Below are 23,881 nucleotides of genomic sequence, written 5' to 3'. Positions count from 1 at the left end.
TAAAAAATATACATGAGTTGATGTTCACATTACAACGAACAAAAAATATATGATTTAGTACTAGAGTTTACTCAGCCCATTAATTAAGGTTTATCATCAAAATGGCAGCCACGAAAGCATGTGGATGATCAAGGTATATGTAGTACTATTCCTAATAACCATATTCTTTACTAAATCCACTTCAACAAATCAAACTTGTTACCTCATAAAATTACATCCATTTTTACTATGCACAGAAAAAAACTAACAAACATCCAGAACAGTCATGAATGAAAAGAAAGAGCCTCTACTCAATCAGCACCATATTTGGCATATAAAAGGAGCATATAAAAGGAGCATTCACAAAAATTCCATTATACAAACTCAAGCGCCGTCTGTGGGGATTGAACCCACGGCCACGGGATTAAAAGTCACGCGCTCTACCACTGAGCTAAGACGGCTGGACAATTAAGCAAACCTAAGTAACTTATAGGATTAATAACCTTAATTACCAGAGGCGTTAGGGTTTTCGAATTAGCCTATTACGTAACAGACGTGACAATACAGCCATTAATCTAGTACTAATCTTTTTCAGCATAACGATAAAAAGATTAGACTAGTCGTAAGAGTTGCTTGTACTTGTAGTAAACTCGATTTTATAACAAACAATACATGAATCACAAAGATACTTGTTCAACATCAAACTCAAATTGTTTTAAAAGAAAATTACGAACATGAAATGTTATTTTCAGCATATGAACTGATCATTCACGTAACTATCGCTGCAATACAACCCTGGTCGTTGAGGATATCCTTGTTTTTCAAGATACTTCCTGGACTTTAAAAGCAACTCTTTGTAACTGATCTTATCTTTTGTCTCAGCAAGTATGATCTGTAATGAATTGGTTAATGCTCCATACGCCTTGTCTTTAGAGCCAACGTCTGCAGACACTTGATTAGTTGGCACCCACTAAGCACAATACCATTGCTCTCTTCTTCTGACCAAGCTCGTGAGTGTGTGTTTTTAAGAAACTTAGGTTCTTGATTGAACCAATAATATTTCAGTTCTTAGGATTTACTAGGATGATGCTTACGGGAAACAAAATATTTTGAAAAATTATGATACTTCTATGAGATACTTCTGTGGATGGAATTTAAAGTTATGATCTTTTTCTTTTCTATTTTTTTTTGTTGCGAAATTTGATTGAAAGTTTTGATCTTTTTGGTGGAGCTGTTGTGTTAAAAGTTTTTTTGATGTTTTGATTTTGGTTAGGTAGATCAGCATGGGTAGGATGGAGGAGATCATCATGGAGAGGGCCCGCAGGAATAATAGGAGGATGAAAGCTCTTCAAAATGTAATAGACAACCAAAAGAAGGTAGTGTGTTGTTTCATATGTTGTTGATTTGAAAGTTAAATGTCTGTGAAACTTATTTTGTACTTTCTTCTCAGGAGCTTGATGCTGCCATTGCAGAAAAGGAGAAGGAAAGCTTGAAACATGCTGCCATAGACACTGGAAACCTGGAGGTTTTGACTTTTCACCATTGGTTTTGTGAAACAGTTGGTTTTGTTCGAAAAACTAAAGAACATAGAGATTGAAAGCGTTGCACACAAAGGACATTAACGAGGCAGCTATGTTTTTGTTCTTTTGTCTCTATAAAACCTATCTATCTATTTTAAAACAACTCTGTCTGGTTCCCCCAATACTTTAATTTTAAAGTTAGTAAGACTAAAGATTTTTGCTGTGTCTTGTCTTTGCTGCTACTTCCAGTCAATGTATGTGATAAAAGATGAGAGACTAGTCCTAAGAGTTGCTTGTACTAGTATTAAACTCTTGAGTTTATAACAAACAACACATAAACCACAACAATTACTTGTTCGACTTCAAACTCCAAGTATTTTAAGAGAACACTACAAACATGAAGAGTTCTTTTAACATATGAATGGAGCATTCACGTAACTATCGCTGCAATACAACCCTGGTCGTTGAGGATATCCCTGTTTTTCAAGATACTTCCTGGACTTTAAAACCAACTCTTTGTAACTGATCTTACCTTTTGTTTCAGCAAGTATGATCTGTAATGAATTGGTGAATGCTCCATAGGCCTTGTCTTTAGAGCCAACGTCAGCTGAAACTTGATTAGTTTGGCACCCACTAAGCAGAATACCATTGCTCCCAAGTCCACCATTAATCGCCCCTGCATAAACCTCTTTCTTGCTCTTGACTTGTGTCTCCATCGCAGGTTTCAAATATTCTTCATCATTTAACTTATCCTTCAGAAGAATTATTGCTTGTTTCGCAAGGCTCCTCAACATCAAACCCTCACCAGTACTCTCTTGCATATTGCTTAATATCACCTTCATGAACTTCCTCACCTTTGGGGATGCATCTTCTCCAAACAAATCGAAAAGGGTCGTCCTTATATTCCCCTCTTTGATATCATCTCTTCCTGTAGCTTGCTTCAGCATCTTGATTGAAGTCTGCAGTGGTAGAAATCTGTTTCTGCCATTGACATCGTTTTCATCATCATCAATCTTGATGGGCGTTTCTTCTTTTGATTCAGCCTCACTTGTTGTACCTTTGGAACAAAAGAGTCCAAAAAGGCATTTAAACTTTTTATTGGACTTCTTTTTAAAGCTCTCTCCTATTTGCTCCTTGGCTGAGTCAATGAGACCACCACTATGACAAGAGTCGGAGACGAATGTAAAGGAACATCCCTTGGGCACATGACTCACAATTTCTTTGATATCATCATCTGAGAACATAACCAACCCACACACACAACAAATAATTAGATACACATGAAAGAAAAATGACTACCAAGTATGAGAATAAAAATCTAAAATGGATTAATTAGCATAACTTTCTTTAAATCTTTCTGGTTTCGTTTATTTAATTACACAAGTTCTTAAACTGAAGCTCGTAATCTAATCTCTTATATTTGAAACCACAACATGTAATATTAATTTCAACCCAAATATCACTCGACTTTTTATAAACTTTATCTGTGGTATTTTCCAGTTGATCTACCACATTTGATAAATAATATAATAGATTGTGTATACATTTTTTCAAATAATGAAGAAAAACAATATAAATATAATTAAAGATTTACTATTACATTTATTTTTATTTGGTTCAGTTTATATGAGTGCCTTTATAATTAAATTATCATGTAAAAGGAAAAATAAATAATATGGATTTGAATTCTTACAAAGATAAATAAGATAAAGCAAAAGAGAAAGGTATAGTACTTACCGGTGATGTAGTTTATGTCGGAGGGAACAATACACTCATCGTAGCCAGTATCATCATCTTCTCCGGTCTCCGGAGGCAACCTAGTCCCATGTCCACTGTAATGAACAAAGAGAACATCACCTGGTTGTGCCGATCCAACAAGATCCCAAAACGCCTGTCGAATGTTCTTGCCGGTGGGTTGGGTTTTAGACTCTTCCGTATCTATCAGCTCAACGATGTTCTCCTCCGAGAAACCGTACAGTTCGACGAGTGATTTGTGCATCCTCTTGACGTCATTGATGCATCCTACCAGCTCTCCTTCGGTTCCAGGATAATTGATCCCTATCAATACAGCTTTCTTCACCATTGATTCTGAAACTTCTCTATTTTTAATAATTATTGTGTGATGTTCAAAGATTGTTCGTCTTTCATGATTTTATAGACACGTCTATTATCAAACTAATGATGATTTTGATTCTTTCATTATTAGTTTTAGCATTATTAGGTGTTGTTATAGGACATGTTCATTAGTTTTTTCCAATCAATATTGCGTGATTATATTTTATTTATCATCAAAAGTCCTGGTTGTATGTTGGTAGCCGCGCTGTAGTTGGGTGTTCTATTCGTAACAGAGAACAAAACATGTGCGAGATTATTCGATTTATTATATAAAAAAAAAGTTTCATTCAAATAGTGGGTTTTGGTTAGTGGATTTATTTTTTTATTTGATTTCAAAATTTACATTGAATTTTAGTGAATTTTAAAAATGCCAAGTTAAAAATATAATACTTTTAAGAAAACAATACAAATACAATACTCAATTTTGAGAATAGATGGTAACTCAATTAAAATCAAAACATACCAAATCTATACCAGGAGTACAAATAATTTGGAAAAATATGCGTGAAACAAATATAATTATAATTATTACTCTGTAAACCATTAGTCAAAAAAAAAAAAGTATTACTCTGAATTATTGGAAATGATTATATAATCAATCAAGAGCTACTTGATAAAAGTAAAACGGTGAGTTGTATACTTTGTTACATGTGGTATGCATGGAATCAAAATTACTCAACTACAAGGCGTATGCATGGCATAAGCGAGTCACTAGATTGTTCAATTGCCCTTTTTACAAAAATACAACATACAAATTAAACAGGTATCTATAAGCCCAACAAGTAACCTAGTATCAATTCGGCCCAAATAATGACAAGTATTGGGCCCAAAATACTAAGTGACGTCGTTTACTAAACACGACGTATAAACTCCCCTGAGGTTTTCTCGAGCATTGCATCATTCATCGCTTTCTCGAATCGATTTTCGTTGCCTTCTCTCTCAAAATCGACTAGGAGAAAAAAAAAAAGAGTGTTCGCAAGTGTCGACGTATATAGCCACGGTTGTTTCTAGAAGCTAGGGCACGAAACTATGCCCTTGTTTATGCCCGACGACGAGCTCGCGCGGCTCTCCAGCGACGCCGCGTCGGTGGTCGCCGAGCGAGCCGACGAGTACATCCGCAAGCTCTACGCCGAGCTGGACAGTGTCCGCGCCAAGGCCGACGCCGCTTCCATCACGGCGGAGCAGACGTGCGCGCTTCTCGAGCAGAAGTACCTCTCGCTCTCTCGCGATTTCGCGTCGCTTGAATCTCAGAACGCGCAGCTTCAGTTCGATCTCGACGGTAGATTGGCTGAGCTCGCGCAGTCTCAGGCGGAGAAGCACCAGCTTCATTTGCAATCGGTAACGTTCTTGTGATTTCGTGTGGTGGTTTTGAGTGTTTTCGTGTGATTTTGAGGGAGATACTTGTTTTTTGATGTAGATTGAGAAGGATGGAGAGTTGGAGAGGATGACGACGGAGATGGCTGAGCTACACAAGTCCAAGAGGCAGCTGATGGAGTTGCTGGAGCAGAAGGATGCTGAGATTAGCGAGAAGAATTCGAATATAAAGAGCTATTTGGATAAAATCGTGAGTAGTGATGCTGCTTCTCTATTTTTTTATTTACTAATAAAGTTTGAATCCTAATTGATTGGTTAATTTATTATCAGGTTAAGCTGACTGACGCCAATTCGGAGAAGGAGTCTAGATATGCTGAAGCAGGAGCAGAGTTGGCGCGTTCGCAAGCTATGTGCAGTCGTTTATCTCAGGAGAAAGAGCTCATGGAAAGGCATACGAAATGGCTTGATGAGGAGTTAACAGCCAAAGTTGATAGTTATGCTGAACTCCGTAGGAGGCATTCTGATCTTGAGGCTGAAATGTCTGCGAAGCTTGTGGATGTAAGAGCTTATTTTCTAATGCTCTGCTTTTCTTTTCTTAAAGTCATTTCCTTTACTCCAGTTTCATTTTCATCTCTTATCAGGTTGAGAAAAATTACAATGAGTGCTCTAGTTCGTTGAATTGGCATAAGGAAAGATTGAGAGAGCTGGAAGCTAAGATTACTTCACTACAAGAGGTATGCATGGGATAAATCACTTGTTACCTTATCATTTCGTGCTTTATGACGTTTACTTGTTTTTCTTCGTGTTCAAAGGAGCTCAGCTCGTGCAAAGTTGCAGCAGCGGCCACTGAAGAGCAATACAATGCTGAACTTTCTACTGTGAGTTTTCAAATTCTTTTGTTTTTAAACCTTGAAAGAGAGCTAACTTTATAGATCTTTTTCAGGCATTTCATGTTTTTAATGTAGATATCCCTAGTTGTCGTTTAGTTCAATCTAATCGATTATTTGGCTGTTGACCTAGGCGAACAAGCTTGTTGAGCTGTACAAGGAAAGTTCGGAGGAATGGTCCAGAAAGGCGGGTGAACTTGAAGGTGTCGTTAAGGCCTTAGAGGTAAGTTTGCTGTAACAATTTAGAGGGAATTGATTGTAGCTTTTGTGTCTGTATGCTCGCCATCTGAGTTTAAACTATGACTAATCAGGCACGCTTGATCCAAGTCGAGAGTGGGTACAAAGATAGTCTTGAGAAAGAAATGTCTACAAACCAGCAGCTAGAGAAGGTACTGAGACACTTTTGTCTATTATTTATAACATATGTTACCTGCTCCGGTTACTAGTTAAGTGGTGGCATCCTTTTCAACTTATACTGAGGGTGTTTCCTGTAGGAAAAATTGCTGTTACGGTATTGCTTCAGTTAACCTTATAATCAGATATAGTAACTTCAACGATTGTTCTCTAAAATAAATTAGTTCGTTCTGTCTTCAAATATAGGAGTAGTTTCCTATAATCTTAATTTCAATATGTTTTTTTTTTGAGAAGTTCTTTTTTTTAATATCTGGTATACCCTTTGGATCTACGAGTTCTCACCTTTTGTGTATTTTAGTTTATTTTCTAGACAGATAATTACTTTTGTTATCTTCAATTTCAGGAGAACGAAGACCTTAAACAAAAACTTGAGAAGCTTGAAGCAGAAATTGAGAAAACTAGGAAAACAAATGAGTTAACGCTTTTACCTTTCAGCAGTTTCACAAGGTATAATTCACCTTTCTGGGAACAAGATATTGTTCATTTTGAGGAACCTTTGTACGGCCACGCAATAAAGTGATTTTTTTTTGTGTGTTCCTGCCATCTTTTTTGCTATATTTGCTTATGAAATAGAGCCGAAACAAGTAAAAGTAGGGATTAGTGATATTGGTTGCTTCAAGAGATGTACTTTCAATACGGATTCTATAGATCTCGCCTATGATCCTCTAGTACTACGAACCTGTAGATCTTTTGACCAAAACATAAGGAAGTTTTTAAATTCCTAGCTTTTGCTAGAAAATTATAGTTGTTTGAAGTCTTTACTGGGGTTTACAGTGAAGTGATTTTCTTAAGAGTGTTTGATCCATGAAGTTGGTTATAGTGGCATTTAAATATGGTTTTTGATTGCCCTAGACACTAGTGTTCATGTAACGATAACATTTTAAGATGTTTCTTTTGAAATTCTTTTTTTCCTAGAGGGGCAGACGATTCAGGGACCAGCAACATGATAGAGGAAAGCCATGCAATAATTTCTAAGATTCCTGCTGGTGTGTCAGGAACGGCGCTGGCAGCTTCACTCTTACGTGATGGGTGGAGTGTGAGTTTCAGTCTTACTATATTAGTCCATTTTATCAGCATTTCAACTCTATTAGTTGCGTAAATATCTTTTTTTTTTGTTTCTGTAGTTGGCCAAAATTTATGAGAAGTATCAAGAGGCTGTTGATGCAATGAGACATGAGCAATTAGGTCGAAAGGAAGCTGAGTTGATACTACAACGGGTATGAACTACTTGACCGTATTTGTTTGGATGTTAACTCTTGTTTTGTCTCTTTTTGTTATTTGGCTACAACTTAACTTCAGTTCCTTTTTCTTTTCATTTCCTGTAAAATTATGCAAGACTCGTGGGCTTGATGGTCAATACCCGATGGAAACATTAAAAGTTTCCTTTTCGTCAGAGCTGTGTCTGAATTTGATCATTTAACTAGAATGTTGGCCTTGAATCATGTGTATTTAGGTTTTATCCGAATTAGAAGAGAAAGCTGAGTTTATCCAAGAGGAAAGAGGTATGATTCATTTCTGTGCTCCCAATATTTCTTTCATCTGTGCAGAATTTTTGTTTTATCTTGTTGGATACATCATGTTTAAACCTTATTTGGTGCAATATGTTTTTTGTTTCCAGGTGAGCATGAGCGTTTGGTTGAAGCTTATTCACTAGTCAATCAAAAACTTCAGGATTCTGTATCTGAACAATCAGATATGGAGAAGTACATCATGGAGCTAAAGGTACTTGGTATTATCATAGTGGCTGTTTAGTATGCATATTTTGTGCCTTTCTTATATATTTATTTTATTGATAGGCTGACTTGAGGAGACGGGAACGTGAAAATATTCTATCTCAGAAAGATATATCTGACTTACAGAAGCAGGTTACTTGAAAATCTATTCTCCTTTGTTCACCATGCTATGTTTTTTTTTTCTGCATGTTTGTTGTTTCCTTCAGTTTCTTGGCTTAGATGATTTGCAATGTTAATAGGTAGAACTTTAGCTCACAGATATATGCCTAACGGGTTGCCTTATTAATTGCTACTTTGTGTTTGTATACATGATTTAGGTAACGATACTACTGAAGGAGTGCCGTGATGTCCAACTCCGCTGTGGAGCTGCCAGGGATGATGAAGAAGATGATGCTCAGCTTTCTGACGTTGAGATGGAAATGGAATCTGAAGCTGATAAAATTATTTCAGAGCATCTTGTAAGTTTCTTTCTTTTTCTTGAGGTCATTCTATGTGTTAGAATTTACTTGTGAAATAATTTGTGGATGACTAATGCTTGTCCACTTGTTGGGATGAATTTTCAGTTGAAGTTTAAAGATATAAATGGACTAGTTGAGCAGAATGTTAAGCTCCGAAACCTTGTTCGTAGTCTCTCAGAGCAGATTGAAAGTAGGGAAATGGAGCTGAAGGTATGACTGATTTTTTCCCGGTTTTTCCTTCAGTGCAGTGTCGTTTTAAAAGTATTTTTGGAATCCCAGGAAATGTTTGAGACAGACCTGAAGAAAAAGACTGATGAAGCTTCTTCCAAAGTAGCCATCGTGCTCAAAAGAGCTGAAGAGCAGGGTCAAATGATTGAATCACTTCACACATCTGTAAGTCTTTTCCACCCTTCAGTTAGGGTGGTTCTCTTCTCAATTGCACTTGCTTAAATGATCTTGGTTTTCAAATCAATGATTTTTCGTGTACATTTTGTTCTTTTCAGGTTGCAATGTATAAACGACTATATGAAGAGGAACAGAAACGTTATTCATCTAATTCTCGTTCTTCAGATTTGCCTCCAGGTTTGAGCTCTATATAGTGATTATGTGTTCCTGCATACCCTCAATTATTGACTTCACTGGATAAGTTTAATTAAATGAGGTTTTAGTTGATCTTTGAACTATAATCCTTACCAAAATCTTATTACAAATGGTTGAGTTTGAGTAGGTAGACAAGAAATATTGAAGATACAGTCGCTACAACTCTGAAATTAAAAATTAGGTTAGGAAGCATCTGGATCTGAATAACTACCGAATTTTAAGATTGGGGAGCATCTGGAATTTAAGTTTGCTCACGATGGTTTACCTCATATATCGCAATAATCAGTCGTGAAAATCAACGCCGTATCCGTACAATCAAATTTCAGTTGAAGTCTAGCTTTTAAACATAATTAGCTTTCCTGAAAATCTCATTTGTTTCCTGAAACGTAAAGAAGATTCACAGGTTGTTTCTTGCTTTGCTAATAAATTGGAATACATAGTTCGGTTGTATAAGCTTTAAAATGGCTTGACTGAGATGTATTTTGTTTGCTGTAGTGCCAGGAAGGAATAACTTTTTACATCTGCTTGAGGATTCACAGGTATTTTGTTTCCTTACTCTTCTTTATTATTCTCTCTTTCGGCGCATCAATGTAGTTGTTTGAGACTCATTTGTTGACTGGATTGCTTGTTCCAGGAAGCTACGAAAAGAGCCCAAGAAAAAACTTTCGAACGTATCCGAAGTCTGGAAGAAGATTTAGCGAAGGCTAGGAGTGAGATAATAGCGATAAGGTCTGAACGGGATAAGTTGGCCATGGAGGCAAATTTTGTTAGGGAAAAACTAGAAGGCATCATGAAAGAATCTGAACGCAAGGTGATCTTTAATATTTGTCACAAATTTATATCATCAACTGCTTGTGTGGATTGTGCTTTCTTCATCTTATATATCTTGTAACAGAGAGAAGAAATGAACGGTGTTTTGGCAAGAAACATAGAGTTCTCGCAGCTGATCATCGATCACCAAAGGAAGTTACGTGAGAGTTCTGAGTCTCTGCATGCAGCGGAAGATATTTCTAGAAAATTATCAATGGAGGTAGTATACAAATCACGTCAATTTTTTGATTTTCTGTGCTTTAAATCTAATAGTAATCTGTATTATAGGTTTCGGTTCTAAAACAAGAAAAAGAAGTGTTATCCAATGCTGAAAAACGAGCTTCTGATGAAGTTTCTACTCTATCTCAGAGAGTTTATCGTCTTCAGGTTGGAAGCATTAGTAGTGCAAATTCTATCTTAAGTTGTGCATGTTCATTTTCTTTTGGCTAACCTAATTTTCTGCAGGCTACCTTGGATACTATACAGAGTACAGAGGAAGTTCGTGAGGTAACAAAACCACCTTTGGTTTTAGTTTACTAATTTGTTGCGAGGAGGTAATACTGATTAAAATTTTATATCTTTACCAAAAATCTCAGGAAGCAAGAGCTGCTGAGAGAAGGAAACAAGAGGAGCATATCAAGCAACTTGAGGTCTGTAGCATATTTAATACTTCTTTTGTTGGCGCATTCCTTATGTAGAAAATTTACTGATTTTTTGGACGGTGTTTTCTCAGAAAGAATGGGCTGAAGCTAAAAAAGAATTGCAAGAAGAAAGGAGCAATTCGCGAAATAGCACTTCGGACCGCAATCAAACTTTGAACAATGCTGTTATGCAGGTCGAAGAAATGGGAAAAGAATTGGCTAATGCCTTGAAGGCTGTCTCGGCAGCAGAGTCAAGGGCTTCTGTGGCTGAGGTACACTTTTAAGTCTATTTTACGTTCCTTAATAATAACTCAGGTGTATGTGATTTGGTTTGTGCGAACTGGTTTTACTAGTTCTGGATATGTGTAATAACCACAAGATTACACATTGTCAATCCACTAGATTTTGCATCTGTCAGCAATCCATACTTATATTGGCATGCTCTATTTTGGCTGGCTATTGTCGTTGATTATTTGTTTAAATGTGTAAAATTAGGCTAGGCTTTCTGATTTGGAGAAGAAGATAAGGTCTTCAGATCCTAAGGTAAACGTTATAATTTTCTTGATAATTGAGCTGTGGGGTTACTTCAAACGGCAAGTCCTGAATGTAATTTGCAATTAGTAATATGCTTTTGTGATGAATTCTGTTTTCGCACTTCTAGGGCCTTGATATGGACAGTGGTGCAGTCGTCTCTCTTTCTGATAATGAGGTCAGTGAAGTTCTTCAGCAATATTTTTTATGAGTTTTTAAATTACGTAGTTATAGTATTGTTCATATTTCGTGGTTGCAATCTTTTCGTAAAAACTTCAAAGTTATTGTAAAAGATGTTGATTTTTGTACGATAAGGTGAAAACTTTCTTGAAGCTGAACATGCGTCCCCGATAGGAGTTAGGATTTGCATTATGTATTACCCAGCTAGTTGAATAAACAGATTTGAGACTTTCGCTTAAGCAATTATTTGTAATGCTGTCTGTTAATCTCTTGTACGTGGATGTTATTTACACTAGATGTCCGTAGAACTGCGTACTGCAAAGGAAGAAATGGAAAAGTTGAGGGGAGATGTAGAATCTAGCAAAAGCCACATGCTTCAGGTAATTGCTGAATTTGTTTTGTTAGTTTTGATATTCCTCACCACTAGCAACTGACGTTGTGGATTATCTTACAGTACAAGAGTATAGCCCAGGTGAACGAAATTGCGTTAAAGCAAATGGAATCTGCCCATGAGAACTTCAGACTTGAGGTATTGGTGATTGTCCGTAAACAATGATCTTATCTAGCTGTGCAACTATTTCCTTTGTAATAAAAGTAGATCTGTTATTTGGCTTGATTTTTAACCTGATGGCTATTTATAGGCCGAAAAGAGACAGGAATCGTTGGAAGCAGAGCTTGTTTCTCTTAGGGAAAGGGTGTCAGAACTTGAAAACGACTGTCTACAAAAATCTGAGCAGATAACCAATGCTGCTGCAGGAAAAGAAGATGCTCTTGTATCAGCATCAGCTGAAATTGCGAGTCTGAGAGAAGAAAGCTTAGTTAAAAGGTACATGTTATCTTTTGACCCACCCGCATTCACATGTTCGTCTTTAAATTGACATCATAGAATTGAATGCAGTTCCCAAATCGAAGCAATGAATATCCAAATGTCCACTATGAAGGATGACTTGGAGAAGGAACATGAAAAATGGCTTGTTGCTCAGAGAAATTATGAAAGACAGGTTTGTGAAGGCTCTCTATTTTAAGAAATATATTCACCATCATGCATATTCACGTCATTGGCTATAACGTTGGTTTTTATTGGATAATTCTTGAAACTGAAATACTTCAATACCCATCTTGTTGCTCCATTTTATTAAACAGTGGTTTCTGAAAACTCTATTTTATAACACCTCAGATATTTTCATAAAATGCTTGTTAGGTTACTTCTATATTTTGATTTTGTTCTCCTTTATTCCAGACATTTTAATGACATATCTTGTTTCTCTACTTTCTGGAACGCAGGTTATTCTGCAGTCTGAAACTATTCAAGAGCTGACGAAAACATCGGAGGCTTTGGCTTCCCTTCAAGAGGAGGCATCTGAACTACGTAAATTGGCTGATTCAAGGGGAACGGAAATTGTAACGTCTACTCTTTTAAAACTTCAATGTTATTTTTAAATCTTCCACAGTTACTGTCGGGAAACATAAACTAAAGTGCTGATTCCAGAAACGATTTAATTATCTTTTATGGTCTTTTTCAGTCCGAGCTTAACTCCAAGTGGAGTGAAGAGAAATGTATGCTAGAGCAGCAAAAGAATCAAGCGGAGAAGATGTATCATGAACTTAATGAACAGGTGGCCACTGCTCTCTGATCTTTACTTTTTGACTATCTTATTCTTTTCAATGCATATGACATATCGAATTTTGCACCTCTCGTCCATTATCTGTTTGATGTTATTTAGTGTGCTCTGTTCCTGTCATATATGATGAGGATTATGTAGAGTTTTAGTTGATGTTCTTGTTACGAATTTTCCACTAATCTTAACCGCTCTCTGCATCAGAACAAATTACTGCATAGCCGACTTGAGGCTATGCATCTTCGCTCGGCTGAGAAAGATAGCCGTTCTGGAAACCTATCATCTGGAAGCACTGACTCGGATCAACTTGGAGATTCTGGTTTGCAAAGTGTAGTCAATTATTTGCGCAGAACAAAGGAAATCGTAAGAGAAGTTCCATATTTAGGATTGCTTTCTTTTCTTTCTGCCTCGCCTGCGTACTGTGTCGTTATCTAAGTATTTGTACATTTTTTGACAGGCTGAAACAGAAATATCACTTATGAGACAGGAAAAATTACGTTTACAATCGCAAGTAAGTTGTTGTCTTTTATCGTTATCCTAATTTTGCTACAACATCTCTTTTTAAGCAACATCCTTCTCAATACACGCACACATGCAAAGAGAAAACTCCTATATTTTTTTAGAGTTTTGGCTGCGTTATGATTTTTCTTGCAACGTTGTTATCGTCTAGCTTGAGAGTGCCTTGAAGATGGCAGAATCTGCCCGGGGTTCACTGAATGCAGAGCGTGCCAGTACAAGGGCCTCATTATTGACCGAGGATGAAATCAAATCTCTTCAGCTCCAGGTAAAGTTGAATGATACGAACTAATAATCTTGCTTCTTCAGTTCCTCAATTCAATACTTTCTGCTGGGAGCTCGTCTTTTTGATTCCCTAGCCAAGGTTGGAGTGAAACATTAACTTTAGCTGACTTCAAAGTTCTCCTTGCAGGTTAGTGAGGTGAACTTGCTCCGTGAAAGCAACATGCAACTCAGGGAAGAAAACAAACACAATTTTGAGGAGTGCCAGGTTCGTAGTGGAACTTTCAGGAAAATTTCTTCTGCTTTATATGGCTCGAGTGATTAAACTCCCTTGCACCACCTGATCCTGCTGACTGTCTTAGTAAGAGCTGATAAAACTTGTTTCAAATTTCAGAGATTGCGGGAGGTAGCCCAAAAGGCTAAGACGGATTCCGAAAACTTGGAAAATCTATTGAAGCAAAAGCAAACCGAGTTAGACTTGTGTATAAGCGAGATGGAAAGGCTAAGGAAGGAGTCCGATCTTGAAAAAAAGAGGGTGGATGAGGTACGCTAGTTGATACTAAAAGCTATATATTTATTTACGCATACTTACAACTGTTTTCGTTTTTTGCAGTTGAGAGAGACTTATAAAAACATTGATGTTGCTGACTACAATCGCCTCAAAGTTGAAGTGCGGCAACTCGAGGTATTCCTCTAAAGTTAATGTGACATTGTTGAAATTTCTGCAGTAGTCATGTTTTTTTCATAGGTGTGTATAAGTTCCCTAGCTATGTTACTGTGCAACAAGTTAAAATGTCAATTCATGAAATGATACCATTGTCTGCTGAAGGTCGTTGTTAAGGGACTGTATATCTAGATTCTAAATAGTTACTAATCATCATATTTCCTGGTCAATGAAACTGTCTAGGAGGCCTCTTTGTCTCCTTTTATTTCTTACCTTTGACGCTGATTACACAATGGCATTTCGTTCATATTCTAGTGTAGGATAATTGTCTTTTTAACTGGCGAGATTTTTGGGTGAACTTATCTTTTAGTGTATGAATGACGCTGATGCTATAAATTGTGTTGATATGACTAGGAGAAACTGAAAGCGAAAGATAATCATATTGAAGGTTTCAAGAAGCTTCTCTTAGAGAAGCAGAATAAGATATCGCAACTAGAGAAGGATCTAACAAACTGTAAAAACGATCTGAGTGAGAGGGAGAAGGATCTAACAAGATGCAAAGCAGAACTGAGTGAGAAAGAGAAAACGTTAGACGCTTCTCAGCAAGCACAGGTAGAATGAGAACGATCTCTCTTGATGGAAACTTAGCTGTTACATGTAGAATGAGAACTACCCCACCTGTAAAGCTGCTAACCCTGTCTCTGTACTTTTTTATCAGGCGACTATGGAGTCGCACTCTGAGAAGCTGAAAGCAGAGATCACAAGGGTCAAGAGATCTTATACCTTCATGAAGAAAAAGCTCGAAAAGGAAAGGGACGATTTGAACAGTGATAATCAGTCACTCTCTAAACAGTTAGAGGAAGCCAAAGAGGGTACCTATCATTATTTTTAAGTCATAATATTTTTGGGTAAGTTTCTATTAGTATTTGCTCATGTTATCTATTGGTGCCAAAAGCTGGAAAGAGAACAACAACTGATGCTACGGTGGAGCAGGCCGTTAAGGAGAGAGATGAAAAAGAACAAAAAATTCAGGTATTATTAGACAAATCGTATTTAGTTTGTAGCTCCCTGATTTCATGTGTTCTGTGCCCTTTTTAAAAACACATGAACTTTTGCTGCAGATATTGGATAAATATCTTCATTCACTGAAAGATGACCTGAAGAAGAAGGATGACGAATTAACAAAAGAGAAAACAGAACGCAAGTCTGTTGAGAAGGTACTTGAAGACTCCTTGGCCAACATTAAAAAGGTTCGGTTCTCTCCAGCCTCACTTGTGTGTCTCTTGTTACTCACGTCTTGTGGCAATTTTAGAAACATAGTTCTTCAAAGTACCCAATTTGAAAATCGTCACCCAATACCTTATAGCTCATATGTTCCCTATCTTTTTCTCAGGAGAAAACTAAAGTGGATGAAGAGCTTGTTAAGCTCGAGAGGTATCAGACGGCATTGGCTAACCTCTCTGAAGAATTGGACAAATTGAAGCAAGCGGATGGAAATCTTCCAGAGGTAACAAGTTTTTATCTTTCTCTTGGGTGTATATATTTGTAAATATATTTATATATGCACCAACATATATCATGTTCACTCATGACCTATGTTCTAAGCTTTCTTTCGTTTGTTTTAAATAGGGTACTTCAGCTGTCCAGGTTCTCTCTGGAAGCGTATTGAATGACCAAGCCGCTGCCTACGTATCAGCTGTTGACTCCTTTGAACGCATGGCTCGTACTTTTGTCCTCAATTCTCAAGGCAGCACCAAATCTACCGATATGGTTACTGAAGCTTCCCCTGCTACAAGTGAGCCTTCAGCCACTGCCAGAGCTTCTTCGTCAAAAGCACCGGTGGCGACTACGCAGCAGCAACCCAAAGTGAAGAGATTGACTTTGCAGAAACCAAACGCTGAACTCCGCAGAGGAAGGATTATTCGTCCCCAGCTTGGCAAACCAGAGGAACCTCAAGTTGATACTGAGATGCCAGAAGCTGAAGGAGCTGGTGGTGAAGGAAAACAGCCTTCCTCCCATGTCACAGAGAGTCAAGGAACCACAGTTGTACCGCCTGTTCAGACACATGTCCGTAAACGCCAGGCCGATTCGTTGGCTTCTGAGCAACCGCAAGCGACTCAAGGGGAAGCTAGTACCGAGATTGTACCACCTGCGTCTAAGAAGCCAAAAGGATCTGAGACAGAACCTGATACTGCCGAAGGTGATAACCTCTCCAAAGAGCCAGACATGGATGAAACCATGGATGCTACTACTGCCGCCGAAGACGACAATGAAGAAACAGAAGCTGAGATTGCAGATGAGGAAACAGTGGAAGCACAACAAGAAAATGAAGCTGAAGAAGGGCAGGATAAAGCTGATGAACCAGTGGAAGAAAACCCAACCAAGACAGAAACCATCCCTACCGAAGAAGAGTTCAAGGATCAGACCGAACAAGAGAATCAAGATCTGGCAGATGCGGAATTTGATAAAGAAGAAGGCGAGCTCGATCTAGATACACTGGAAGATCTCGAAGAGCCTACGGATGTAGCTACTACACCCATGCAGTCACCTATTAGGATGGAGACAACAATGGAGGAAGCTGAAACAACCATTGAACCACCACTAGAAGATGTTAAGAACGACGAAGGAGGTGATGTAGCTGTTGAAGAAGCCTCTGATAAACCCAACAATGGTAATAATCAACAAGTAGCAGAAACCGATCTCAAGCCAGAGACCACCTCTGCATCTGCCACTCCACCCACTTCCTCTACTCCAGAAACTGAAGAAACGAAAAGAAACCGATCTCAAGTAGCAGAGACCACAGTAGCTGCAACTGTCTCTGCATCTACCACTCCAGCATCAGCAGGTGCGAGCGAAACTCCAGAAACTAGTGAAGAAACGAAAAGAGCAGCGTCGCCAAGTAGGACTATTAATATAGCTGATAAAGCAAAGGAGAAAGCAGCTATAAGACAAGCCGGAGTAGCCGCTTTAGGAGGAACCCGAACTCCCTCACCAGCCAACCGAGCTCCTTCACCACCGGCTCCTAGAGGTCGTGGTCGAATTGTAAACACTCGAGGAGGCGGTCGAGTGAATTCTCGTGGTGGCCGAACCACACGCGGTGGACGTGGACCACCCCCGAGCCAGCCGTGATCTGTTCTAGGTTTGTTCTGAGTTAGCTATGCAGGCTCCTTGAAGAGATCGTAGAGAACTCATTTTCATGTCTAAGCCTTTTATAAACTTTATATGTCTAAGCCTTATCCTACGATTTTTGAGATTTCACTATTAAACCAAATTTTATTCGCCAATGATTACAAAACTGCAAAACATTACACACAATAGCATAAGAAGAAACTAATCACTTGTTATAAAAATCAAAGCAATCCGAACCAATGGAACCGTTTTATGGCGACTTAAAAGGAAAAAATCCAAAACACAAAACAGCTTCTTTTAGTTACGTCACAGTTCCCTGTCGTGTAAGTTTTCCGCTCTTTGATATCTCCATTGTTTGGAGATCAGCAACCAATTCTTCTTCTTCTTTCTTCTGTGATCAAAACCGTAAAGGGACAAAGAGGCTGGTTAGAATTAAGGGCTAATTGGCTTACTAGCCACATTTCGGCGAGAACTCAAGGAATTAACAGTACATAGAAACAAGATGAAGATGACTACAAGATCTAAAGATGACCTTTATCTGAGCCGGAGGGAACCTTAGCTTCTTCTGAACCATAACCTTCTCTCTATTTTCATAAAAATCGAAATCATCTAATATAGACGTCTTTGCTGCATAGCTCTTGAATATGTTCAACACTTCACTCCCTTGTGGCAACCTCACCTATGTAGAGTTTAAAACAGCATGAGAATTAGTTGTTTCTTGTGACAATTGATCATTCACTAAAAAGACTGCTTGTTACCTCTTGTGTGTCTCGGCTATTCGTTACAGGCTTGTTCTCATTGTTCTCCAGTATTACATGCCTTAATTGTGGATTTGGAACATCTTTGATTATGTGCCACTTGACCGGAAAATAGCCAGTCCACTTATCTTGCTGCCAAAAGTCCATGCTCTTCTCATAATCTACTCTCCCAGTCATCTCAGCTATACCGCAAAACTGGCCACTTGCATTCACCTGCAGTTAGATAAAACCACATCAGAGACCAACCAAGAGATGTCAGCACCAAATGAAAAATTATATACTTCATTTACCGAGAAGAAAAGGAAGACAGGGCACGTTCCACCTTTCTCTGCAACCTTCTTTTGAGATTCTTGATACGCACTGTCTAGCTTCTTGTTCCCATTGAGAGTACTAGACCAAACACTGTACTTGATGCTCTTGTGAATGTCGTCTTCGCTATAAGATTTTATCACAAAGAACATTGCTTCTTCATACTTGGTCTCAAAGCTAGGGAGGTTGTCTTGATCTCTTTTGATCACAGAACCTACACAGGACTCACTTTCTCCTTCAGTACTATTAACATTATCTTTGTTCCTCGCTTTCGCCTTCTCTGTTTCATCTCTATTTAAAGCTCCAGACTTCTTAGGCCGAGCTCCCATGCCGTGACTTGTGAAAGAAGTCTTGGTCTTTGAGTAATAGTTGCTAGGGTTATAACTTGAAGAAGAAGATATGTTCTGTTTCAAAGGTTTGTTACTTGTAGCAACACCGTACACATACTTGTCTTCCCATAAATAGGTTTGCGATGAAACATCTCCATAACCATATTGGTTTTGATAATACCCTTGAGCTGCATACATTGGTGAGTGAAGGGCCTGACTTGACACACAAGCCGGGCTTATAGGCATATAAGTGGAACTAACATCATAAGATTGAAACCCTGGCATCATGTAGACCAAAGATCCATTTTCACCTTGCATAACCTTCAAATCAAGATCAAGAAAAATGGTCAGATAAAAAAAGCTATTCGAGTATCTAAATATTTATATACAAAGAAGTTTTGATTACAAAAAAAAAAGTTTTAATTACTGGGTATTGAGCTTCTGTTCCATAACTATAATATCCATTATCCTTTGCTTCTCCAACTGAACCATCAAGACTTGGATAGTACAATCCATAGTAGCCACCATAAGGACAAGGGAGGCCTTGATACGTCTCAAGGGTACCATAATATGGCTCTGACTGGCGGCTCTTCTAAACCATATAAGCCAAAATAACAAGCACATGATGTTAAAAACATTCCAAAAGAAAAACGTAATCATCTTAATTAACAAAGAAGAGAATATGATCTCACCATGGATGTGGTAGAGGCAGAGACCACCTTAGCAAGAGGATCCACTTTAAGGTTCGTCACCATGTCGTCAATGGCTGAAACATGTAGGCAGCAAACGTTCTCTAAGAGACCAATCAATGTAGAATGATATATGTATGTATAGAGTAAGACACAAACACTAATAATATCGTAGTGAGGAGACAGCGTTTTTTGTTTTTTTTTATTAACCTGGAGGGACTTCCACCTCCAGGGGCCAACCCCTCGGCGCGAGGCGGACCATTTAGTACTATGGGGAATTAGATATCTCAATTGCCAGGCCAGCGGTTCGAACCCGGGTGCGTATTGAGGCCGAAGCTCTCTCAACACCACCAGGCCAACCCCGCTGGTTAGTGAGGAGACAGCGTTGAAACGTGAACTGATGTCTGAATATTTAGTCGTACCGATAAAAACTAACAACTAAGCGTGAACGAAATCATATCTATATATATATTATTCTTCTTTTTGTAGATAAGAGTGTTGAGTATATCAGCAAGAAACAGAGCACCAATAAACACATATACACGCACATAGATATATATATATATATATAATATATTATACATCACGAAGAAGATAGCAGCAAAGGATAATCTCTTTTACCTGAAAACAAAGTACATATACGGAACAGAGAAAAAATAGAGAGTTGATGAGATATATAAAGAGAGAAGAAGAATAGTAATGGCTATTCAAGAAGAAAGAAGAACAGAGATGTTTTGTTTTTGCCCTTTTGGTCTTTTTTTCTTCTATTTGTTCCACACTTTTTATTTATTTTAGTTGAAAAATATTAGAAAAGTTTATTTCTTATATAAAAAGAGGTTGGGAAGAGGTACAGATGGAAGGTGGAGAATAGCCCAAGTCATGGAAGAATGAGATGAGTGAACAAGCTGACCGTTGGATTAAGCTACTACTAGAGGAAATTATAACATCTTTTATGTTGCCAACTTTTCCATATGGGATCCTATTCTTTACACAACTCTCTTCAGTGTGCTTCTTCAAAAGGTTATAATAAAGAAGGCATCTTATTTTGGCATTAGCTACCAAAAAATCATTTCTACTATTTTCTAGAGGAATATAATTATATGGAAAAAATATGAAAGTTAGGACCAGTTCTCATGGTCAGGCAAATAATTAAAAGCATATAATATGGTTTTGAAAAAAAAAGGAGAAGAATATAATTTTGATAGTTGAAAACAATGGATTTGGCCATATCTCTTTTTCTCCATGTATCACTTCAGTCTGAGCAATGCCACAAATAAGAAAAAAACACAAATATACCTTTTCTTTTTCCATTCAAAAATCTATTATTATAAAAAAATGTTTGTCTCTCTCATGTTGCGCCACGTCAGCGCCAGGTTAGAAAGTCGCTCATCCTCAAGACAACACGTGTCGCTGTTTTCAAAACATTTCATTTAAAATTGATACTGAGTTAATGATATTTGGGCCCGAAATCCAGACAAAATTAAGCCCATAATGCCTTCATCTTCTTCCCGACATACAATTTTAGGGTTAATCGGCTCTAGGACTCTAGGATTCTGTATACAAACGATGGCGGTTCTGATATTGCCTAAGACTCGATGATTCATCGTTAATCTTTCCGTCGGACTCTGATCATGTCGTTTTAGTCTCCCTGATTCACCTCAAAACCGTTACAAGTCGCATTGATTCAAATCATTAACCAAAACTTAACTCTTCCTGTCCATTACAACCACGATCTCGAATTCAATGAATTTATCCATCTTGCAGGCGGCGATTCTCCCCTATAAAAAGGTTAGGATTCATCCCTTCCTAATCTTGAGAGAATTTTTATTTTCAATATAATGGATGCCTCATCTGTCATGATCTCTGATTTGAAGGCTGGCTGTTGTTCTTCTAAGGGGGAGGTGTGGCTGGCTGTTGTAGAGTTTTCAAATATGGTTTACAAATTTTTATTTGTAATCTGGTTAAATTAAGGGACATTAAGAGGGGGAAATCTGCGAGAGGTTGGGGAATCTTGCCATTGATGAGTATTGTAGCTCGAAGAATCACACGAAAATGAAGATTTTTTTAATCAAAGAAATGTACATGAGGAGATGCAAGAGGAAGAACATGAAGAGACTGGGAGGCGGTGGTCTTCCTCTCCACATTTTTGCTAACTTGAATGTCAAATAACAGTCACAAAAATGCTTTCATAAGAGACTCTTACTACATAGTTGTTAGCTACTCTTTTCTGATGCGAGGATTGGGAGGAACCCTTGCTTTAAGATGATGATATGATTGCTACAGTGTGTATGTAGTAATTTGTTATGTATATATTATGTGTATGTAGTATGTAAGATGATTAGAAGAAAGTAGAGCATATCCTAATTAGTCACTGACTATGTCAATGGTGTTAAGAATCAGAAGAAGACTATTTTGAAGCTCTTATGATGAGATTCAGACTAAGCTTGAAGTAAAGATTGAATGAGTTTTGTTTCTTTTGCGATGATCTATTAACTTTTCTCTTTCCAGAAAATAAAAATGAGTTCTATAAGAATGCCAAGTATGTGAGCAAGTTTAGGAAGTCAACGAATCATCGCAACTTTTGTGAGAAGGATGAGATGAAGCAGCAGAACTTTTAAGCAGATGATCATAGTAAAAAACTCTTGTGTAATTTATCCTAAAAGAAACACGAAAAGGTACTGAAGCATGCCATGGACTTTATAATTTACACATGCTTTTACATTTTATGTCTTTTCACTCTCCCTAGAAGATCAAGAGCAAAACAAAAGATGGCTTCTGGTTACGTAAAAATTTAATGTTAATAACAGTTTTATAATTAATCTAGCTAGCTCTCAGACCTTTTTTTTTCAATCTCAAAAAAAATATTAAATATTTTTTCTCTGTTTTCCAATAAATGTCGAGAGCTCTAGTTGTAAAGAAGAGTCCTCTTATTCACGTTTGATAACATCACTTATATGTAACGACATAGTGTGTATATGTAACGACATAGTATGTAACCTACAGCTATACACACTAAGTTACAGAACATAACCGACCTATATATGGCCAAATACTTCTTCAAGATTACTAACATCCAACTTGAATAGAAAAACACTTAACTCAAGATTTTTATATATAAAAATTTCTAAACCAGTTTTAATTCAAACCAACTTCCATTTATAAACCAGCTCTGCTAAACCAGTGCTAACAAATTCATGCTAAAGCACAAGATGCATCATGTAAAGTTCATAAAAAAAGATGCATCATATATAGTTCTTCGACTGTTTCTTATAAACTTTGAGATCTGAGATTAATATGTAGTGTACATATTAAATAGGATAATAATAATTACTCTTTTGTTAAAATGTGTGAAAATGATAAAAAAAACATATATAACTGTGGGATTATATTGACATTGTTAATTGTGTCATTATAATTTTTAAAATAAATAATAAAATACATAGATAAAATTGCTATAAAACAATCATGAACCTAATACCATTTTAGTTAAATTAAATTAAAAATTAAAAATAAATTTATATTATTAGTTTATTTACGTGTCCGCCCGTAGGACGGGTTTACCCTAGTATGATATATTCATATTCATGGGTGTCACCATTTTAGTAATACTTTTCTCCAAAGCATGTATTTATTAATTGTTTTTCTAAACAGTTTTTTTGTAACTGTTGAAATTCCAAAATTTAATTTCATAATCTTTCTTAAAATGGAAATCAATCGGTAAAAATTAAATAATTATTTGTATCTGATTCATTTTGGCATTTGATATACAAAAAAAAAATTTACTTGCATTATTATTAGGTCAACAATACTATAATTACAATTTTAATATATCATTTTTTAAAAGAGGTGAACAGTTCATATACGCTATAGTTGTTGTTTGGATCTTCTTTGAAAATGTTATTAAAGATGGGAGGTTGAGATCTCTTACCATTGATATGGTTCCATTATTGCAAAATCTGAGTCTTCTTTTAAATCTTTTGTATTATTATTAGGTGTTAAGTGAACCATTCGTATATATACAATTGTATCCATTCAATAGTTCTACGCTGCACCCACATCCAATTCATAAAGTTATCATTTAAAATAGGTGGATACCACAAGTCTGTAAGTTTAATAGTATGATCCTACAACTACAAGAATTAAATCTAGTAATGTTAGAAATATGAGAGAAGTGTTGTTGTGAAAGTTGTGTCTTTCTCATTAGCTCTCACTATCAATATATAGTGGAGGTTCCAAGGGTTTACAACAAAGGAGAGTATCTACACATTTATTACATTTGACTACAAATATCTAGACTTGGTCAAAGCTCATAAATGCTCCGGTTGAATAAGTCTTCATCTTGACTAGTCTTGGACGGATGAGACGAACCGGAGACGGGTGTAGACGGACCGGATAGTCTGGTCGGATGTAAACCTCCTTGATGGTTAATGGCAATCCACATATCCATATCATGGATTTATAACA

At 37.1% G+C, this 23,881-nt stretch overlaps 3 protein-coding genes, 1 long non-coding RNA gene and 1 other non-coding gene across 8 annotated transcripts; 2 read left to right on the top strand and 3 right to left on the bottom strand.

The window, feature by feature from the left end:
- Positions 1-368: 368 nt before the first annotated feature.
- Positions 369-440, bottom strand: TRNAK-UUU. The gene has a single exon. It is a non-coding gene; the product is annotated as a tRNA-Lys (tRNA).
- Positions 441-946: 506 nt separating this feature from the next.
- LOC106298948 lies at positions 947-1,673 on the top strand. Its single transcript, XR_001261618.1, has 3 exons — positions 947-989; positions 1,253-1,355; positions 1,430-1,673. It is a non-coding gene; the product is annotated as an uncharacterized LOC106298948 (long non-coding RNA).
- A 128-nt stretch (positions 1,674-1,801) lies between these two features.
- LOC106298947 (metacaspase-5-like) lies at positions 1,802-3,661 on the bottom strand. The gene is made up of 2 exons (XM_013735077.1): positions 3,237-3,661; positions 1,802-2,733 (listed from the first exon to the last, which is right to left on the bottom strand). The coding sequence occupies exons 1-2, from the start codon at positions 3,580-3,582 to the stop codon at positions 1,910-1,912; spliced, it is 1,170 nt and encodes a 389-aa protein (XP_013590531.1). The 5' UTR covers positions 3,583-3,661; the 3' UTR covers positions 1,802-1,909.
- Positions 3,662-4,643: 982 nt separating this feature from the next.
- LOC106299853 (nuclear-pore anchor) lies at positions 4,644-17,487 on the top strand. The gene is made up of 44 exons (XM_013735852.1): positions 4,644-4,952; positions 5,032-5,178; positions 5,259-5,486; positions 5,570-5,662; positions 5,741-5,806; positions 5,949-6,038; positions 6,127-6,204; positions 6,573-6,676; positions 7,145-7,265; positions 7,354-7,446; positions 7,683-7,731; positions 7,848-7,951; positions 8,026-8,094; positions 8,280-8,420; positions 8,526-8,630; positions 8,700-8,813; positions 8,924-9,002; positions 9,516-9,559; positions 9,655-9,831; positions 9,916-10,050; positions 10,119-10,217; positions 10,296-10,337; positions 10,427-10,480; positions 10,564-10,743; positions 10,967-11,014; positions 11,133-11,180; positions 11,479-11,562; positions 11,637-11,711; positions 11,824-12,008; positions 12,081-12,183; positions 12,467-12,583; positions 12,706-12,798; positions 13,006-13,164; positions 13,259-13,312; positions 13,472-13,585; positions 13,730-13,807; positions 13,934-14,083; positions 14,153-14,224; positions 14,618-14,815; positions 14,922-15,075; positions 15,159-15,235; positions 15,325-15,453; positions 15,597-15,710; positions 15,833-17,487. Exons 1-44 carry the CDS (start codon positions 4,644-4,646, stop codon positions 17,330-17,332), a joined length of 6,273 nt encoding a protein of 2,090 aa, XP_013591306.1. The 3' UTR covers positions 17,333-17,487.
- LOC106299854 (methylated RNA-binding protein 1-like) lies at positions 17,463-20,146 on the bottom strand. Of its 4 annotated transcripts, none has more exons than XM_013735855.1 (7): positions 20,039-20,146; positions 19,421-19,494; positions 19,156-19,320; positions 18,381-19,049; positions 18,091-18,303; positions 17,865-18,011; positions 17,463-17,723 (listed from the first exon to the last, which is right to left on the bottom strand). In XM_013735855.1, the coding sequence occupies exons 2-7, from the start codon at positions 19,481-19,483 to the stop codon at positions 17,634-17,636; spliced, it is 1,347 nt and encodes a 448-aa protein (XP_013591309.1). In that variant the 5' UTR covers positions 19,484-19,494; positions 20,039-20,146; the 3' UTR covers positions 17,463-17,633. The 4 variants fall into 4 exon arrangements, with proteins under 4 accessions (XP_013591309.1, XP_013591311.1, XP_013591308.1 ...); XM_013735857.1 differs by having other exon boundaries at positions 19,156-19,317; positions 20,039-20,140; XM_013735854.1 differs by lacking the exon at positions 20,039-20,146 and adding an exon at positions 19,628-19,926 and having other exon boundaries at positions 19,156-19,317.
- Between the last annotated feature and the right edge of the window lie 3,735 nt (positions 20,147-23,881).

The sequence above is a fragment of the Brassica oleracea genome, chromosome C6 (genome assembly GCF_000695525.1).
Source record: "Brassica oleracea var. oleracea cultivar TO1000 chromosome C6, BOL, whole genome shotgun sequence".
NCBI classification, from domain to species: Eukaryota; Viridiplantae; Streptophyta; class Magnoliopsida; order Brassicales; family Brassicaceae; genus Brassica; species Brassica oleracea.
The sequence above is the reverse complement of the archived record's forward strand: the minus strand, read 5'-3'. Positions and strand labels throughout refer to the sequence as shown.

Excerpts from the sequence above, each read along its gene's own strand:
- LOC106298947 (XM_013735077.1), bottom strand. The coding sequence starts at position 3,582 with ATGGTGAAGAAAGCTGTATTGATAGGGATCAATTATCCTGGAACCGAA. Across the intron at positions 2,734-3,236 it reads CGACATAAACTACATCACCG|ATGATGATATCAAAGAAATT; the intron begins GTAAGTACTATA and ends TTATGTTCTCAG.
- LOC106299853 (XM_013735852.1), top strand. The coding sequence starts at position 4,644 with ATGCCCTTGTTTATGCCCGACGACGAGCTCGCGCGGCTCTCCAGCGAC. Across the intron at positions 5,807-5,948 it reads ACAATGCTGAACTTTCTACT|GCGAACAAGCTTGTTGAGCT; the intron begins GTGAGTTTTCAA and ends CTGTTGACCTAG. Across the intron at positions 15,076-15,158 it reads GTTAGAGGAAGCCAAAGAGG|CTGGAAAGAGAACAACAACT; the intron begins GTACCTATCATT and ends TGGTGCCAAAAG.
- LOC106299854 (XM_013735853.1), bottom strand. The coding sequence starts at position 19,679 with ATGGTCCGCCTCGCGCCGAGGGGTTGGCCCCTGGAGGTGGAAGTCCCT. Across the intron at positions 19,495-19,627 it reads GGAGGTGGAAGTCCCTCCAG|CCATTGACGACATGGTGACG; the intron begins GTTAATAAAAAA and ends TACATGTTTCAG. Across the intron at positions 18,012-18,090 it reads ATAGCCGAGACACACAAGAG|GTGAGGTTGCCACAAGGGAG; the intron begins GTAACAAGCAGT and ends AACTCTACATAG.